The following is a 19,939-nucleotide window of genomic DNA, read 5'->3' as shown; positions in this document are numbered from 1 at the left end:
GGATTGACTGATTTGATCTCCTTGCTGTCCAAGGGACTCTCAAGAGTCTTCTTCAATACCACAGTTCAAAAGCATCAATTCTTTGGTGCTCAGCTTTCTTTTAGTCCACCTCTCATATCCATACATGACTACTGAAAAAACCATAGCTTTGACTAGACGGACCTTTGTTGGCAAAGTAATGTCTCTGCTTTTGAATATGCTGTCTACGTTGGTCATAGCTTTTCTTCTAAGGAGCAAGCATCTTTTAAATTCATGGCTGCAGTCACCATCTGCAGTGATTTTGGAGCCCCCCCAATAAAGTCTGTCACTGTTTCCATTGTTTCCCCATCTATTTGCCATGAAGTGATGGGACTGGATGCCATGATCTTCGTTTTCTGAATGTTGAGCTTTAAGCCAACTTTTTCACTCTCTTCTTTCACTTTCATCAAGAGGCGCTTTAGTTTTTCTTCGCTTTCTGCCATAAAGGTGGTGTCATTTGCATATCTGAGGTTATTGATATTTCTCCCGGCAATCGTGATTCCAGCTTGTGCTTCATCCAGTCCAGCATTTCTCATGATGTCCTCTGCATATTAGTTAAATAAGCAGGGTGACAATATACCTGCAATAATATCATGATAATATTCTGGTGTAAATGCTTATAATGTTTATCCCAAGTTTTCAGTTCTTCTCTGGCCTTTAAACATATCTTAAATAATATAAATTATTTGGAAATATTGTTAATGGGATTTCCCTGGTTGTCCAGTGGCTAAGACTCTGCACTTCCTCTACAGGGGTACAGGCTCCATTCTTGGTCCAGGAACTAAGACCCCACATGCTGGGAGGTGTGGCCAAAAAGTAAATACATATGTAAATAAATGATTAGAAAAAGTACTGTTAGTGACTAAATTTGGGAACAAAAATTTCATACCACTCTTCTCTTAAGGAATATTTAGAGATTGGAAACTGACCTGTTAAAAAAGATCTTGTATCTGCGGCTGTTTATGCAGGAAAATAAGGATTTTCTTTGTAGTGTATAATCAAAACGAAAGAGAGAGAGAAAGTGTCTACAACTCTAATGATAAATGTGTGCAGCAAATTAACTATTCCCATTGCCTTCCCATGAAAATATTTTACATATGATTTCACTAAATATTTAAAAAAATCAATCAGTCTTTTGGCTGTGCTGGGTCTTCATTGTTGCGTGGGCTTCTCCTATTGCCCAGCACGGGCTCTAGAGTACACTGGCTTCAGTAGTTGCGGCTGGAAGGTTGTGGAGCCCAGGTGCACGGGCTCAGTTGCTCTGAGGCATGTGGGATTTTCCCAGAGCAGGGATCAAAACTGTCTCCTGCATTGGTAGGCAGACTCTATGGCAGAGCTGCCAAGGAAGCCCTGATGTCACTAAATATATTTATATTTATTAAATACTGCTTTTAATTCATTTTACACAATGGGCTTTCCCATAAAATTTTAGTTGGAAGACACCCTATATTCAGTTACACCATGGTATAAAAATGGAAGAGGACAATGATACCTAGATATGGTGGAATATATCTTGTGCAATTCTTGAGGGAAATAAAGGTGACCTTTGGGTTGTTTCAGGTGAAGAACGTGGATGGGACTATAGAGAAGAGAATTTATTTCACATGGTATCTTTCTGCATTAGTGATTTTAATATGGATTCTTAGAAGTTATCAACAACTGGTCAGATAAAAAAATTTTTTTTAATACACTGCTGTCTGGATTCTGACCTAGGCAATCCTGAGCTCAGTCTTCCACTTCCATCACTTTCTTGATCCAGTCTACGTAGTTGAGGAGATTGGTGTAGAACCCATACCCTTCACCACACCCGATGCCCCAGGACACGATGCCCGTGGCCACCCAGCGGTCATTTTCCTTGTCCCTCACTGCAAAGACCCCTCCACTATCCCCTTGGCAGGAATCTTGCCTTGTGGCTGGGTTCCCAGCACAGAACATGTTTTCAGAAAACACATCATTCCTGTTTTTTTGCTGGAGCCAGCGCTCGCAAAGCTCTCGCCTAGCTACTGGCAGACGGACAAATCTGAGGTTGTGAGAAATTCTCTCCTCCATGATCCCAAAGCCACTGACATAGCCCACGAGACCTGGGTCATAGAGGGTCTCATTGTCTGGGAGGCAGATTGGCAGGAGGTTGGGGCCCAGGGTGACGCTATTTTCCAGCTCCAGGAGGGCGAGGTCCCCCTCGAAATTGTGGGACTCTTCCTGGCGGTAGTCTGGGTGGATTATGACCCTACGGACCGGGTGGTTGGACAGCTTGGTGATATCTTCCACATTGACGTGGCCCAGGAACACATCTAAGTTGGGGGGCCCCTGAGCCTCGTGGTCCTTGGGGTGGATGGTGTGTGCGGCCGTGAGGATCCAGCGATCCCCCAGCAGTGCACCGCCCCCGGGCCCATGGATGTTGGTGTAGGCCTGCCAGGGGAAGTTGCCCAGCTTGGCCTTCTGGCCTCCAATGATGCGCTGCCTCTGCTCGACAGGGTGGACTGGCTTCCCGCACACTGGGGAGGAGAAGATGGGTTCAGGGAGAGAAACGGCAGTGTCCGTCCGCCCACCTCCCTCCATGGCCTGTCCCCTCCGCTTCGTCCCTCTTTTTGGTTCAGGACCCTTTCCTCTCTTCCCATCTTCCCACCCCACCCCTCTCCTCACCCCTGGTCTTTGGCATATTGTCAGCCACCTCTGCTTGCTCTTGTTTTTCTTCCCCAGGGCTTTTCTTGCCCTTTTTATTTAATCTTGGTCTCCCATCTGCTCAGTGAAAAGTCCAGGACTGTCAGGACAGGGCCAGCTCTCTGGGTCCCTCTGCCCTTCTCCTGGGGCATCTCCTCTCCTTTCTTCAGATGCCCCATGTCCGTCTTCAGCTTCAGGCTGGACTGTCTCTCTCTTGTCTATGCCACCCCTCCTCCAAGACCCTGCATGGCTGCCAAGGCCACAGAGGACAGTGGAGGGCTTCCACTCACCTGGCAAACACCGAGGCATCTTCTCTCCTACCAGCTCGTTCTTCCAAATGCCCTGAGCCGTGCAGGTGTACAGCCCTGAGGGGAGAGGGGGCTGAGCTCAGGCTGGGGGATGGGTGTGGGCAGGGACCAAGAGTACCAAAGCGAGGACAGAATGGAGGAGGAACAAAGGGAAAGGTTGGAATACCTGCGGATGGGAGACTGAAAGTGTGTGTTTTGAAAAGCTTCATGTGTATGTTTTTGTTTTGATGCTAAATGGAAAAATCAGAATACTCAACTCATATTCAGTGTGATCCCTATGTGTGAAAGTTGACACAAAAACTGGAAGGAACTTATCAAGAAGATCTTATCATTATTGCATCTTGGTGCTGGGTAGTGGGTGATAATGGAAGTTATGTTTTATTGTTTTATTTTTTGAGGGTGTTTGGCTCTGCTGTGCAAATCTTAGTTTCCCAACCATGGATTGAACCTGAACCCTCAGCAGTGAAAGCATGGAGTCCTAATTGCTGGACCGTCAGGGAATTACCTGTAGCTATGTTTTCTGATTGGGGACAGTGTACCTTGCTTGACCTCAACATTTTATCTCATTGAAGCACCTTGGTGATGCTTTCAGATACGCATCATTACCCTCCTCCTAGACACAAGGAGGGCTTCCCTTGTGTCTCAGACGGTAAAGAGCCAGCCTGCAGTGAAGGAGACCAGGGTTTGATCTCTGGGTCAGGAAGTACCCTGGAGAAGGGGAAGGCTACCCATTCCAGTATTCTTGCTTGGAGAATTCCATGGACAGAGGAGCCAGGCGGCCTACAGTCCATGAGGTCTCAGAGTCAGACTAACACTAGAGTTGAGGAAACTGTGTTTAAATAATTTATACAAGGTCATATAACTTCTAAGTGCCAGAACCAAGATGCAAATGGAGAGTTGTCTTACTTCAAAGTCCAGCTCTTAAATAATACCCTATATAGCCTGTAAACATGGAGAAGGACATGGTAGCCCACTCCAGTATTCTTGCCTGGAGAATCCCATGGACAGAGGAGCCTGGCAGGCTACAGTCCATAGGGTCACAAAGAGCCGGACGTGACTGAGTAACTAACAGCAACAACAATTGCCTATAAACAAGATATTTTTTTCTTTTTTTGGCATGTTTTAAACCTACAAATCACGTGATTTCTTTCATCAAAAAGCTTTTAAGATACCCATTGATGAGTCTGAAAGTAATTTAGTAATGTAAAAAGTCACAACACAGCAACCTGAGAGGGGATGTGGGGCGAATGCTGAGGAAACCCCACTGATAAACCTGTAGAGGGGGTGCTGTTGGGGGTGCTGCTGAGGGTGGGGGTGGTGATGGTGGGGGTGGCGGTGAGAGAGAGCTGTTTATGAGAGATTTGAGTCTTTCATCCTATCAGCTCAAATGTTTGCTCTTTCAACCTTATTAGAAGCCTCTTGGCACCCCTGAAGCCAGTGCCCGGGATAAATATCTTAATATTCCCTCCTTGGAGACTCTGTTGAAAGAAATTGCAGATGTTCCAACGAGAGGGAGAAGACAGCCGTTTGCACGTGTCCCTACCTCGCTCAGACTCGCTTGTGCCGTCTTTGGTGTGCATCTTGTAGAAGGGCTCGTGGCAGTAGTACTGGATACGGGCCTCGTAGGTGTTCACCCCCTCTCTGGTGGTGTAATTGAAGGCCCCATTGAGCAGGCTTCGGGGCTGCCCGCAGTCCTTGACTAGGAGAGAGCACAGGGCCGTGTGAACTGAGAAGGACTGTACCGGAACTTCAGTGGGAGGGGTGGGAACCCGCAGAACAGGCTGAGAGCCTTCGGGAAACATGGTCATTGGGGGCTCTTGTGAGGCATGATAATTGGATGGGATAAAACTCAGTTCTGGGCAGAGCCCCTCATCTGCAGAGATGAAGGCCGACTGGTTCCCCGTGAGCTGGAGCCTTCAAAGGACAAGTCAGGGGAATGGCTTTTGGGGGTCACGCTTAGGCCCAACCCTCTTCCCTTCTCCTGGGGGGAGACACATGCTTGAGTTGCAACTTACTCCTGCACCTGGGCATGGCACGGTGCCATGTGCCATCATCCTGGCAGACAGCTGTGAAGGACAGGAGTGCCTTGTTCCCCTGTTGGAGCAGAGGTGGAACAGCCGTTAGTACAAGGAGGCCCTGAGGCTGCCTCCTGCCCTTGCCCACAGGGGAGCAGTAAGGAGGCAAAGTCAGCTCTCAGCTCTTGAACCTCAACACCTGTGGATGTGGCTCCTGGGCCCTTCTTCCCAGCCGGTCCTCTCATACCAGACTGACAGCTGGGCTCACTGAGCCACACAGCAGGAAGTCAGCATGGGGGACTTGCCTGGTGGTCTAGTAGTTAAGAATCTGTCCTCCAGTGTAGGGGACCTGGGTTCGATCCCTGTTCGGGGAACTAAGATCCCACATGCTGGGGAGCAACTAAGCTTGAATGCCACAACTACTGAGCCCACATACTGACACAGCCAAATAAGTAAATAAATAAATAGTTAAAAAAAAATAATATTGGAGCTAGGGCTAGTTGTTATATCCAATAAGCCCCTCTCTAGAATCTTGAGGGGATTTCAAGAGTTTCCACTGAGGTCCAGTTGAACCCCATAATTTTATTTTAAAAAATATTTATTTATTATTATTTATTTTGGCTGCTTTGGGTTTTAGTTGTGGCATTCAGGATCTTTAATCTTCATTGTGGGATCTTTAGTTGAGGTATGTGGGGTCAGGTTTCCCGACCAGGAATCGAACCCAGGCCCCCTGCATTGGGAGTCCAGAATCTCAGACACTGGAATACCAGTGAAGTCCCTGAACTTCACAGTTTTAAATTAAAAAGCAAACAAGCCACAAGCACAGTTGCACTTTCTCTGCACTGAAACAAAAGTCTCTGCCCTGAAGCAGGGCCGTGTTTCTTCCCTCTGGACTGCCCTGCCAGGTAAGCCCCATATCACCCCATCACCCCTAGACTGCAGTCTTCTCAAGGCTAAGGGCCTTTCCTAAAATGCTAGTGCAGCCCAGCCACTTTCAAGGGGGCCCAAGATGCTGACATATGCTAAGCGCTGTCCTAGGCCAGCAGATGGCGGGGACAGGCCAGGAGACAGCACCCTTTGAAACGAAAAGTAATTGGACAACACGAATGAGTTTTATTAACACCAACAATCATCTCAGATTGCCAGCCCTGGATCAGACTGCAAGAGAATGTGCATAACAACTGGGATATCTGAGCAAAATGTCAATTATTATGTAGTCGCTCAGTCATGTCCCGACTGTTTTGCAACCCCATGGACTATAGACCGTCAGGTTCCTCGGTCCCTGGACTTTTCCAGGCAAGAATACTGGGGTGGTTTGCCATATGCTTCTCCAGGGGAATCTTCCCCACCCAGGGATTGAACCCACGTCTCTTGCGTTGCAGGTGGAGTCTTTACTGCTGAGTCAGATAAAAAGTAAATAATGTGAGATAAACTGTGCGACTAGGTTTAAAGTTGGTGATGTGAATGATAACAAGGTGAGGGTGCTGGGGGCATAGACGGGGCGGGTTGCAACCTGAACGGGAGTGGGCGGCGTGCCCAGGACCCCCAAGTCCTTCCTGGACTAACGAGCAGTGATCTGGCTGACTCATCTCTATTCAAAGGGAAGTTCCACGAAACCTGTGTGAACATGTGTGTTTCTTTGACTGTACCTCCCACATCCAGAACACTGCCTGAATCAACACTTAAAATGTTTGTTGGGTGAATTCACCACAACAAACCAAAGGTCTCTTCTCTGATTCAGGGTGGGTCTTCCGAGGGGACCTACTAGACAAAGATGGGATGTCCAGTCCCAGGTCCCTAGCCAGGGTAACTCCAATTGTATGGTTTATAAAAAATAGCATTAATTAATTAATATTATTAATTGCCTTCACTGGTTCCTCACTGCTTTCTGTAGTTGTGGCGCATGGGCTTAGTTGCCCTGAGACACGTGGGATCTCAGTTCCCCAGCCAGGGATCAAACCCTCGCCCCCTGCACTGGAAGGTGGATTCTTAACCACTGGACCACCAGGCAGTCCCGAGAGGAGCATTTTAGTCTCCTAGCTTTTGTGAGATTGACCAGTGGAGCAAACTGCATTCTTTCCTGGGTCTGCAAAGCTCTGGACAGGGTGGTGGGTCTGGGGTAAGACCACCGGTAGACATAAACGGAGCCTCTTCTGATTGTTCAATGGAATGCTGCCCAATTCATGAATCATCGAGTAAAGCCAGGTAGGTTTTAAAAACAAAAACAGAGCCCTGGAGCAAGAGGTAGGGCATTTGTTGCCAGTCCCAGTGAGGCTGCGTGAGTGAGGCCTTGCGCTTCAACTCCACCCCTGCCTGTTCGGTTCCTCACTGGATAGTGAGTTATAGGGCGAGGACCTGTAGTTCTTAGACTTGGCTGGGCATTAGAATCACCGAGTAACTATAGGTAATCCTGACACCCATGCTCCCCTTCAGACCCATGAACTAGTCTCTAGCAGGGGACTGGACATCAGAATTTTGAAATCCTATTTCCAGTGTGCAGTCAAGTTGGAGCAGGCCGGGTAACCTTTCCAGCTCAAACATGCTTATGTTTCCATGTGGGGCTGAGCCTCCATCTTCCGTGTGAATTATGCCGGACTCTGGGTTAGCTCCCTTCCCTCGGCCCTGGCTCTTACCTCCACAAGCTCGTAGCCTTTTTTGCACGTAGCGATGAAATAGTCCCGGTACTGGTATTGAGGCTGCAGGTCCTGAATGATGGTGAATGCGTCCAGGGTCTTGGGCTGGGGGCACTTGATGACTGTTAGGGAGACCAGAGGGCACATTTATTTCCGAGCCACTGACCTCCTTTCTACCTGCCTCATCCTGCCTCCTTTCTGGCCTGTGAGGGCCCCCGGGCAGCCTTACCTTCACTGGTGTAGTACAGCTTCCAGCCCCGGCTGTCCCCTGACTCGTCCGTGAAGAAGAGCAGGTCCACTGAGTTGCTTTGGGCATCAATGCGCTCGGGCCTTTGCTTTCCACAGAACTCACCAATGTTCCTCCCGCTGACATAGATCTGCCGTGGTGGTGGGGGTGGACAGAGAGAGGGTCATGTCTCCAATTCAGACACAGGGCTAGGGCGGTGGTGCCAGTGGTGTGGATCCTGCTTGGTGTATGTTTTCAGCTGGAGGGGAGAAAGTCTCCCGAGGACCCACCGGCTAGGAGTGTGCACTAAGTTGCTCAGTTGAGTCCAGCTCTTTGCGACCTTATGGACTGTAGCCCGCCAGGCTCCTCTGTCCATGGAATTCTCCAGGCAAGAATACTCGAGTGGGTTGCCATGACCTCCTCCAGGGTATTTTCCTGACCCAGGGACTGAACCTGAATCTCTTACATCTCCTGCACTGGCAGATGGGTTCTTTACCACTAGAGCCACCTGGATGCCAGGTGTGTAGGACAACTCATGTGGGACATTGGCCATTTCTGCGCCCATTGGCCAGACGGTCCAGTGAGGAGGAGGGGTGAGAGGAGACGCGTGGGGATGGGGACGAAAGGATTTCTCTCTGGGGGTGGGTTGGCTGTACCTGCAGCTGGTCGTAGGGACAGTGTATTTGCTGATGGTCATCGATTTCAAAAGGCTCCAGGAATTGGAGGTGGAGGGTGTGGCCTCGCTCTACTCGGATACTGTAGTTGCAGCGCAGGTCAGGGGGGTAGGGTCCGGGATACTCCAAGCTGGAGATGTAGCCCGAGGGCTCCGTGAACAGCTCGCTGCTGCATTCGGCTGGGGGAGCAGAGCGAGAGCGGGTCACCCAGAGAGCCCCACCTTGCTCAGTCCCTGCCTCCTCTGAGACCACCCAGGCAAGACCTCACCCTGGCAGGAACGCCCATCCTGCTGGAGCTCATAGCCTGGACGGCAGGAGCAGAAATAGCCGCCGACGTAGTTGTGGCATAGGTGCTGGCACCGGGGCGGGGGGTCCTCCTCAACCGAGTTGAGCTGCAAGGCACATTCGTCCAGGTCTGGAAAAGATTCCAGAAGGAAGGATTCAATTTCACAAAAGCCAGGGTGGGTGGGGGGCGGGGCAGGGACCTGTGGAGGCGCTGGTCTCAGCGAGGTCACTCATCAGAGGCCTAAGGACAAGGTTATCTCAGGCCACCTGGAACTCCCGGCCCCTCTGACTCTTTCTGGGACCTGCTCAGTGGGGACAGGGCCCTGGTGGATAGTTCTCTCCTAGCAAAAGCTCTCTTGGTGAAAAACAAGAAGGCCTGGCTTCCCGATTCTTTGGATTCAAGAATTCCCTTTTCTGGCCCCCACTCAGTCTGAGCCCAGGAGCCCAGCGCAGGCGCCACTCACCCACGGCTTGGTAGTATGCCAGGAAGCCCTTGTAGAACATGATGGTGCCGTTGTCCTCGTTGGAGAAGTCCGAGTGGAAGGTCAGCAGCATCTTGTTCCCTTGGGACATGAATTCCTTCCTTCCCGGGGGGTTGCCCAGGGGAGAACCCAGCTGCCCACAGAACCTCCCCATGGTCTTCTTATCAGCAGAAATCTATGGAGGAGGGACAGGCGGACAAGCTGTTGAGGGGACATGTCCCACATGGAAGGTCATGAAGGTCATCCTTCTCTTGTCCCAGAGAGGGGATCCCGCCCCACCCCACTCCCCTCACCCCCCCGGATGGTCTCCAGCTGCTCTCTACCTGCTGGGCTCTGGCTGTTCCAAATTCCCCAGAGGCCTTTCCTCTGTCCTGCATCCCCACCGACTGACCTTGCACATTATCCCGTGTCTGGGACTCGGCCCTCCCTTTTTATGACCCCCAGCTATGACAAACCTAGACAGCATACTAGAAAGCAAAGACATACTTTGCCAGAAAGATACATCTAGTCAAAGCTATGATGTTTCTAGGAGTCATGTATGGATGTGAGAGTTGGACCATAAAGAAGGTTGAGCGCTGAAAAACCGACGCTTTCAAATTGTGGTGCTGGAGAAGACTCTTGAGAGTCCCTTGGAGAGCAAATAGATCAAACCAGTCAATCCTAAAGGAAATCAACTCTGATTATTCACTAGAAGGACTCACGCAGAAGCTGAAGCTCCAATATTTTGGCTACCTGATATAAAGAGCTGATTCATGGAAATGACCCTGATGCTGGGAAAGATAGAAGGCAGGAGAAGGGGATGACAGAGGATGAGATGGTTGGATGGCATCACTGACTCAATGGATGAATTCAAGCAAACTCAGACATGCTGAAGGACAGGGAAGCCTGGCGTGCTGCAGTCCATGGGTTTGCAAAGAGTCTCACACGACTTAGTGACTGAACAACAACATGGGTCAGACCTTTCTTTACCCACATCTCCTCCTGTGTCCACCTCCCACTGGTTGCCTTTACCTGGTTTCTATCATTGCTTCATCCCTAGAGCCTGGAGGGTCTGCTTTACCCTCTGTCCTGTCCTTCCACCTTGTCTTGGTCAACCCATTCCTGTCCAGCCATGACTCCTGATATTCAGCTGAATGTGAGCATCCGGGACCTGCCAGCTTAGCAAGCATCACTGAGCTCTCCTTACCTCTTCCTTCACAGATTCCTTAAGTCCTGCAAAACAGAAGACGTCCCTCCTCCTATCTCATCCCCACTTTGCCTACAACCAGGACCCTCCCTATGAGCACTGCTGACATCTCAAGTCCTCTGGGGTAGGAAGATACAGCATTTCCATGGTATCCTTTTATATCCTCCAGAGATCTCCTGGAAATAGTATTTATGGGCTGTGTGTAGGCCCTATCTGAATCCCAAATCAATAACCTCATTTTTAAAATTTTAATTTTATTTTTAGGCTGTGTTGTGCAGCACGTGGAATCCTAGTTTCCCACCTAAGTTCCCCAGGAATCAAACCTGGGCCCCCTGCCTTGGGAGCACAGAGTTTTAGCCACTGGATCACTGGGGAAGTCTCCAGGAATCTCATTTTTATTGGATGTAGAAAGAGGGACTGGGACGGGCCCTTGGTCATGACAGAGGAGAGGGGACTGAGCCCACTGTCCTGGCTGCAGACCACCCTTGAGCCACCACCACACACAAGCCGCTTCCCCACGTCCCTGTGTTCCTGGTGAGGAGGCAGCCATGGAGTGGTGACACTCTCCATGGCAACAGGGAAACCGAGGCAAGGAAGTTTCCAAAATCCTCCGGGCAAGTAAGCAGGCAGGGAAGGTTTTTCTGACTCCTGTGGACAGTGCATTCCCCAAGAGCAGGGCCTGTTCCCTCCCTCTCTGTTTCTTCCCTCTGTGCTCCACGATGGTCTCTCAGACCAGTGGCCTCCCATCCCCGACACCCCTGGACTTTCAGAGCCCCACCTGGCCATCAGCTTTCACCAGCTTGGGGCTGTGTCCCCAGGCAGGGTGTCCTATCCAGGCTGGTCAGAACCCGGGTCCCCAGGTTCCAGAGACACTCAGTTCTCCCTCTGCCCACCCCCCTCATCTGCTCCCTACCTTGACATAGTCATAGAAACAACCTTCCGAAGGCTCCAGGTCAAACTGCCAGAAGACAAGCTTCACCCTGTACCCTGTGGGTACTGTGATCACAGTGGTCCTCTCAAAATTGTTAGGGTAAGGCTTGGGGAACAGAGGGGACGTCACCTCCCCGTAGAGCTTCTGAGGGGTGGGGATGGCGCCTCCAACCCCGTAGAACAGGACCAGCAGCAGGAGGTATAAGAGCCACCTGCCAAAAGGGAAAAGGTGTCTGTAGGGCGGGAGGGGTGCAGACCCTTGCTCTGGCAGGGGACGGGATTGCCGTACCGCTGGGCATTTTCCTCTCCGTCCGTTCTAGATCTCAGGGAGATGTCCTACGGTGGGTGGGGAGGCTGCAGGGGGCAGGCTGGTCTCTGCAGCTGCTGCACTGGGTGCTCCTCCCCGGGGCCAGTGTCCAGTCCAGAGGTCATCACGCTCCCCCCACCTCTCTCCCCAGCCTCCTCCCTGCCCTGTTGCATCACTCTGCTCCCCTTCCAGGAATTGGGCTGGCTTGGACCAGTAAACTAAGGGTGAGGGTTTCCAGTCACGGTCTCTGAAATGGCTCCCACATGCTCAGCAAGGCCTCTGGGAGAGACCGCCTATGGAAGAGGGTCTCAGGTACAGAGGCTGACTGTCTAGACCAAGGGACGGGCTCCCCCAACCCCACCTTGCTGCTCCCTATGAGCTGGAGGAGGAAGGCAGTGTGACCTCACCTCCTGGGTCTGAGTCTCCTTTCTCCTCTGGAGGAGAGATGGGGCATGCATTTTCGAGCGTGCACGTGTGGGCACACTGGAGGAATCAGGTGTATGGGGAGGGTCAGGGTGCTCGCACCTCCCTGAGTAAGTCTGGGACAGGGGGCCTCCTGTGCCCAGGATCGTCCCCTCTGGTGTCTCCCTCCCTCCTTGGTTCCCACCAGGCTTACTCACATTTCTTAAGGCCTGTTGTTGGATCCCTGACTCTCGTGACAGCGTCTTCATGCACTCTGGGTGCAGAGAGAGCAGGGTCATGCAGAGGAGGGAAGAGGGAGGGAGGGACTGTGGAGGGGGAAGGGGTGACCATTCCGGGATGAATGGTAGGGAATGAACTATTTGCATAAACAAAACCAAGAAAGAAAAAAAAAAAATTCTGTTTCGGTTTAGTTTTGGTTGTGAAATGCCTGATGGTGCTGCCACCTGCTGGCCTTCAGGGTAAGGGCTGGAGAAGGTTCTGCATTTTTAGGGATAGAAAAGCCTTGGTTTGGAGGCCCAGATGCCCCTTTCTAAATCTGATGGGAATCCCGCCCCCTTTCTTCAGGGTCCTTTCTGGTGACTGCGGCTGAGTGTTCAGGGTTCCTACCCAAAGAACAGTGGAAATCGCAGTTGAGGGGGGTCTTTTGTGACCCTCTCTTCTCCTTTAACCCCATTCTCCCTGTCCGTAGTTAGCCAGAAGCTCTGGTACAGGAATGATCAGGGGTCAATGCCCAGGATAATGGGACAGGAGCAATGATTAGAGATGGGGAGTGCAGGAGGGTGCAGAGGAGAGAGAAGCTTGCTTGATCTAGGGTCCCGCCCTGCTTCCCTCAGCAATGACACTTAGAGGGAACTTACCTGAAGTTCTAGTGGTTAAAACTCTGTGTTTCCAATCCCTGGTCAGGGAACTAAGATCCCACATGCCATGTAGTGCGGCTAATAAAGAAATTTAAAAAAATGACACGTAGAACAGGGACTGCTGTGACCCCAAAGCACCAGTGGGGTCTGGTTTAAGACCCTCCTTGGGCTTCCCTGGTAGTCCAGGGATTAAGACACCCAGCTTCTCAAGCAAGCAGCATGGCTTTGATCCCTGGTCAGGGTACTAAGATCCCAGCAAAACAAAAAAGAAAAGAAAAAGGCCCTTCCTCCCCTCTCAATGGACGCAGGCCTGCTAATGAGCTTGTCCCTTAGGGAAACAAGGGCAGCTGAGGATGGGATGGAGATATTCTCAGCATCTGGTCCAGAGTGTGAGCCCCTGAGGGTCATGGCGCCAGGGGCTGGGCAAACAGGCTGGCTGTGGACCACCAGTTGTGGATGTGACTGGTAATGGAAGTAAAGTCTGATGCTGTAAAGAACAATATTGCATAGGAACCTGGAACGTTAGGTTCAGAATCAAGGTAAATTGGAAATGGTCAAACAGGAGATGGCAAGAGTGAACACTGACATTTTAGGAATCAGTGAACTAAAATGGACAGGAATGGGAGACTAGGAGGAAGAGTAGGTCAGATGACCATTATGTCTACAACAGTGGGCAAGATTCCCTTAGAAGAACCAGAGTAGCTCTCATAGTCAACAAAAGAGCCCCAAATGCAGTACTTGGGTGCAATCTCGAAAAAATGACAGAATGCAAAGAAATAGAGGAAGACAATAGAATGGAAAAGACTAGAGATCTCTTCAAGAAAATTAGAGATACCAAGGGAACATTTCATGCAAAAATGGGCACAATAAAGAACACGGTATGACCCTAACAAGCAGAAGATATTAAGAAGAGGTGGCAAGAATACACAGAAGAACTGGACAAAAAAGATCTTCATGACCCCGATAACCACGATGGTGTGATCACTCACCTAGAGCCAGACAGTCTGGAATGGGAAGTCAAGTGGGCCTTAGGAAGCATTACTATAAACAAAGCTAGTGGAGGTGATGGAATTCCAGCTGAGCTCTTTCAAATCCTAAAAGATGATGCTGTGAAAGTGCTGCACTCAATATGCCAGCAAATTTGGAAAACTCAACAGGGGCCACAGGACTGGAAAAAGTTAGTTTTCATTCCAATCCCAAAGAAAGGCAATACCAAAGAATGCTCAAACTACTGTACACTTACACTCATCTCACACGCTAGCAAAGTAATTTTGAAAATTCCACGCTCACTGCAACAGTATGTGAACCGAAAACTTCTAGATGTTCAAGCTGGATTTAGAAAAGACAGAAGAACCAGAGATCATATTGCCAACATCTGTAGGATCATAGAAAAAGCAAGAGAGTTCCAGAAAAACATCCAAATGTGCTTTATTGACTATGCCAAAGCCTTGAACTGTGTGGGTCACCACAAACCGTGGAAAATTCTGAAAGAGATGGGAATACCAGACCACCTTACCTGCCTCCTGAGAAATCTGTATGCAGGTCAAGAAGTAACAGTTAGAACTGGACATGAAACAAACTGGTTCCAAATTGGGAAAGGAGTAGGTCAAGGCTGTATATTGTCACCCTGCTTACTTATTTAACTTATATGCAGAGTACATCATGTGAAATGAAGTACATTTCATTTCGGGCTGGATGAAGCACAAGGTGGAATCAAGATTGCTGGGAGAAATATCAGTAACCTCAGATATGCAGATGACACCACCCTTATGGCAGAAAGCAAAGAAGAACTGAAGAGCCTCTTGATGAAAGAGGAGAGTGAAAAAGCTGGCTTAAAACTTAACTAAAATCATGGCATCTGGTCCCATCACTTCCTGGCAAATAGATGGGGAAACAATGGAAACAGTGACAGACTTTATTTTCTTGGGCTGCAAAATCACTGCAGATGGTGACTGCAGCCATGAAATTAAAAGACACTAGCTCCTTTGGAGAAAAGCTATGGCCAACCTAGATAGCATAGTAAAAAGCAAAGACATTACTTTGCCGACAAAGGTCCATCTTGTCAAGTGAAAGTCGCTCAGTCGTTTTCTACTCTTTGCGACTTCATGAAATTCTCCAGGCCAGAATACCAGAGTGGGTAGCCTTTCCCTTCTCCAGGGGATCTTCCCAACTCAGGGATCGAACCCAGGTCTTCCAAATTGCAGGCCGATTCTTTACCAACTGAGCTAGCGTGGAAGCCCATCCAGTCAATGCTATGGTTTTTCTAGTAGTCATGTATGGATGTGAGAGTTGTCCATGTAGTCCATGGGGTAGCTTAGAGTCACAAAGAGTCAGACGTGACTCAACTAGTGAACTGAACCGAAGGTCATCACTAAATGTCATCTGAGAGCAGGCGCGCAGAAGAGGCCAGGTGGATCCTGGTTGGAGGGTTTCTCCAGCAGGCGTTTGTTGGAGCTGAGGAGTGGATGTGCTGGCAGGGCTGACCCATGACATGACCCACACACGGTCTGTGCCCTGTCAGGTGACAAAGGATAGGGGAGAGGGTGAGGGCCAGATCAGGGGGAAGAAAGAGGGGGCATCTAGGGACTTACCTGGCAGTCCAGTGGTTAAGACTTCACCTTCCAACACAGGGGGCGATGGTTTGAACCATGGTTGGGGAGCCTAGGATCTCACATGCCTTGTGGTAAAAAAAAAAAAAACCCAAAACATAAAACAGAAGCAATATTGTAACAAAGTGAATAAAAACTTTAAAAATGGTCCACACAAAAAAATCTTTAAAAAGAAAGAATTGGCATCTTGTCTAGCAAATGCAAATTAACATCTGGACGGCAGTGTGTGTGTGTGCTGTGTGTTCACCGAGAGGGTAGGATGGCAGATGTGTGGGCAGAAGAGGTGGTCCAAGAAGGTAAGTTTTGGCAGGAGCTCTCCCATCTGTCCTAGGGGTTCTGAGTTCTGTCCTGATAGCATGTAGCATGACTGGACCTCATTAGCTCAGCCCCAGCCTGACCCTCATTCTGCCCAACCACACACAACAACCTTGACTTATACCTAGTGTTAGGATTTCCTGGTGGATCAGCTGTAAAGAATCTGCCCCTGTAGGAGACCCGAGTTCAATACCTGGTTTGGTTTGGAGGACGCAATGGCAACCCACTCCAATTTTCCTGCCTGGAGAATTACGTGGACAGAGGAGCCCGGCGGGCTGCAGTCATAGTGTCGCAAACAGCTGGACGTGACTGAATGACTGAACACTTTTAGTTCCTTCATAGGTTGTGTTATACCCTTGACTTATACCCTGGGCAGAAAGAAGAAATGGCCATGTGACTATTGCTCATGAACTTGTTTTGAAACCAGTATTGAAGACATTGTTATATTGCTCATGCCTTTTATGATTTGATTCTGGGGAGAAAAAAGTTTCTTAAGGTAATGTAAGTTTTTCCTCTGAGGATATATTTATATCCATATAACTATATCAGTTCAGTTCAGTCTCTCAGTCATGTCCGACTCTTTGCAACCCCATGGACTGCAGCATGCCAGCCTTCCCTGTCCATCACCAACTCCTGGAGCTTGCTCAAACTCATGCCCATCGAACTGGTGATGCCATCCAACCATCCCTTCCTCTGTCGTCCCCTTCTCCTCCCGCCTTCAATCTTTCCCAGCATCAGGGTCTTTTCCAGTGAGTCACTTCTTCACATCAGGTGGTCAAAGTATTGGAGTTTCAGCCTCAGCATCAGTCCTTCCAATGAATATCCAGGACTGATTTCCTTTAGGATTGACTGGTTGGATCTCCTTGAAGTCCAAGGGACTCTCAAAAGTCTTCTCCAACACAATGGTTCAAAAGCTTCAATTCTTTGGCACTCAGCTTTCTTTATAGTCCAATTCTCACATCCATACATGACTACTGGAAAAATCATAGCTTTGACTAGATAGACCTTTGTCGGCAAAGTAGTATCTCTGCTTTTTAATATGCTTTGGTTTTAATGTCTCTGCTTTTTAATCTTTTAATATGCTGTATAGATTTAACTATGTACCTGTACCTATGTCTGTATCTACCTCTGTCTATATCTAGATATGTCTAGATCAAAATACGTTGACACAGGCATATAGATTCCACTGTTTGCTAAATTTTATTGAGTATGTATTAGTTTTATTTATCTATTTTGATGATTGAAAAAATGATACAAGTTTCTCCCTGCCAAAGCAAAAATATATATAGCTAGATATAAAAATAAATAAGATAAATAAAATTAATATATGCTCATTAAATACAGTTTAGCAAATAGTGGAGAATAGGGGGAAACAAAACAGACAAAATAACACTAAAGGTAACTCAGTTTACTATTTTGAGCATTTGGTACTAGGTATAGGTTTCAGCTCTCTGTGGCTCTGGAGTAAAACCTGAGAAATGACTAAGACTAGGTTAGAAAGGCCACGTTTGACTAAAAAAACTGGGTTTCAAAAATGATGGACCTGAGGGAATTCCCTGGTGGTCCAGTGGTTAGGACTCTGGGCCTTCAATGCCATGGATCTGGGTTCAATCCTTGGTTGGGGAGCTAAGACCCCAAACTTTGTGACTCAGCCAAAAAACTGAAAAGGCAAAACAACCAAAGATCCCAAATGGTGGACCTGAACCCTCATCTGTTGCTGGTGGGGGTGTAAAACGGTGCAGTCACCGTGGGAAACAGCATGGCAGTGCCTCAAAGAGTCACACAGAGTTAGGACGTGTGTGTGTGTGTGTGTGTGTGTGTGTGTGCACGCACGCACGCACGCGTGCGCTCAGTCATGTCTGACCCTTGGCAGCCCCATGGACTGTAGTGCCCCAGGATTCTCTGTCCATGCAGTTCTCCAGGCAAGAATACTGGAGTGAGTTGCCATTTCCTCCTTCAGGGGATCTCCCCGTCTCATAGATGCATCCTTGTTTCCTGTGTCTGTGGCACTGCAGATGGATTCTTTACTGCTGAACTACTGGGGATGTGAACCAGCAATCCCAGTAGAGAACTGAAGACTCTTAAAACAGAAATTTGTACAGGAATGCTCACTGCAGCAATATCCATAAAAAGCAAATAGTGAAAATGACCCAAATATCAACCCATTGCTGAATGCGTAAACAAAATGTATTTTACCCACACAGTGGAATTCTGTTCAGACGTGAAAAGAAGTGGAGTACTGACAGGCATTACAGCGTGGGTGAACCTGGAAAAGATCACACTAACTGAGAGAAGCCAGATACAAAAGCCATTATAGGATTCCCTTGAGATGCCATGTCCAGAACAGGCAAGTCCACAGAGGCAGAAAGTGGTCAGTGGTGGCCAGAGGACTGGGAGAAGGTAGAGCTGGAGTCTCTTTTGGGGATGATGGAAATGTTCTAGAATAAGTGCTAAAGGTTGCACAAATCGTGAACATGCTAAAAATGACTGAATTGCACTTTAGTGATTTTTATGTTATATGAGCTTTACATCACACACACACCAAACACTTTAAAACAATGCTAGACTTTCAGGCACTATAGCATCAAGGTAGGGAGATATTTGGGGGAAGAGAGCCTGTCTGTGTATCCTTAAAGCAGACCATGTCAATAGAGGGTTTTCTCTTATTTCAGATCATCTGCTCCTTTTCTTTCTTCATTTTCCATCTGGTTAACTTCCCTCTGGCTTTTCCTTTCTGGGTTATCCCTTGACCCTCAAGAAGAGGGGGTGAGCTTCTTGCTTCTCCTTTTCTGGGCCTTCTTGGTTCCCCTTTCCTTCCTCACTTTCTCCCTCTCCTTCCCTCTTTCTATTCTGAGGCCACCTGGCAACCACAGGCCCATTCGCAGCTGAGGCCCTTCTGATCAGGAAACTAAGATCCCACAAGCTACATGCTGTGGCCAATATATATATATAATTTATATATCTTTAATTGAATGAAAAATGTCAAATTTAAAACATTATGACTATTATGCAACACACACACTCCCCACAGTATTTATATTCTCGTGCCCTTGAATGTCTTAGGAAGAATACCCAGGAAATAGAGAACAGGGAAGGACGTGAGACCCTCAGAGAGGTTAAATAACTTTCCAAAAGTCACACAGCTAGAAGGAGCTAGTAAACGGTCTGACTTCACTGGTGCATTCATGCAGTCATTCATTCCTCAGATACTCACAGAACTTACTTCTTTTATCTAAAAAATATTATTTTATTGATGTATAATTGATTTACATCTTAGGGTGGCTACCACTGTCTCCAGAGGTTCTGTAGGGCCTGCTTCTTGGCATTACTGCTTCTGGATTCAAAGTCTAGACAGGGCCTCTGATGAACAGAGCATGAGGGTATGGCTTCCTCCAGAGCTGACAGACTGCTGAGGGACCTGCTTCCTGCATGTGCACCTTCTCTCCTGGGAGATGGGCTCTGTTCCCAAGTCTCACAGTGAGGAGCTCCCCAAATGTGGTAAAGATGTTTCGACGCTGGGCAGCCAGAGGAACACCTAAAGGTCCTTTTTATATCAACTGCATGAATGAAGCAGCTAGACATGGAGCACGCAAAGGTGAGTCACACCTAGAACCTGCCTGCAGACACCTCATAGACTCAGAATTCCCTTCCTTTCAACTTGTAGTTGTTTGAGCCCTCCCACTCTCTTTGTTTCCTTAGGTCATTCTGACAGACAGGCCGTGTCAGGTAGACAGAGCTGACTTTCTCTCTGTTTCATCCTTGAAGATGCTAAGAAGTTAGATGATGAGCCCAAGGTCCCTCTGCTGGTGAGTGGCTGAGTGGAGACTTGGCCTGTCCTCTGATTCCAGGCCCAGTGTCAGCTGGAAGCAAGACGTGATCACAAATATCGTGCTTTATTGGTTCCTGGGCATGTGGCTTTCCCCCTGCATTTTTTTTTTTTAATGTGAACAGAACCAGCCTTCTTTATTTATTTTTAACTTTTCATCACACACATTTTCAAACATACACTG

The 19,939-nt window shown here is 48.5% G+C and overlaps 1 protein-coding gene across 1 annotated transcript; it reads right to left on the bottom strand.

The window, feature by feature from the left end:
* Nucleotides 1,433–12,483, bottom strand: C1R (complement C1r). Its single transcript, XM_005680921.3, has 11 exons — nt 12,346–12,483; nt 11,402–11,630; nt 9,285–9,477; nt 8,804–8,950; nt 8,518–8,714; nt 7,865–8,012; nt 7,636–7,757; nt 5,003–5,081; nt 4,531–4,686; nt 2,970–3,044; nt 1,433–2,513 (listed from the first exon to the last, which is right to left on the bottom strand). Coding segments are annotated over exons 1-11 (2,118 nt in total). The 5' UTR covers nt 12,348–12,483; the 3' UTR covers nt 1,433–1,743.

This window comes from Capra hircus, chromosome 5 (assembly GCF_001704415.2).
Source record: "Capra hircus breed San Clemente chromosome 5, ASM170441v1, whole genome shotgun sequence".
In the NCBI taxonomy this organism is placed as follows: Eukaryota; Metazoa; Chordata; class Mammalia; order Artiodactyla; family Bovidae; genus Capra; species Capra hircus.
Note: the sequence above shows the minus strand (reverse complement) of the source record. Positions and strands in the feature narration are given on the sequence as shown.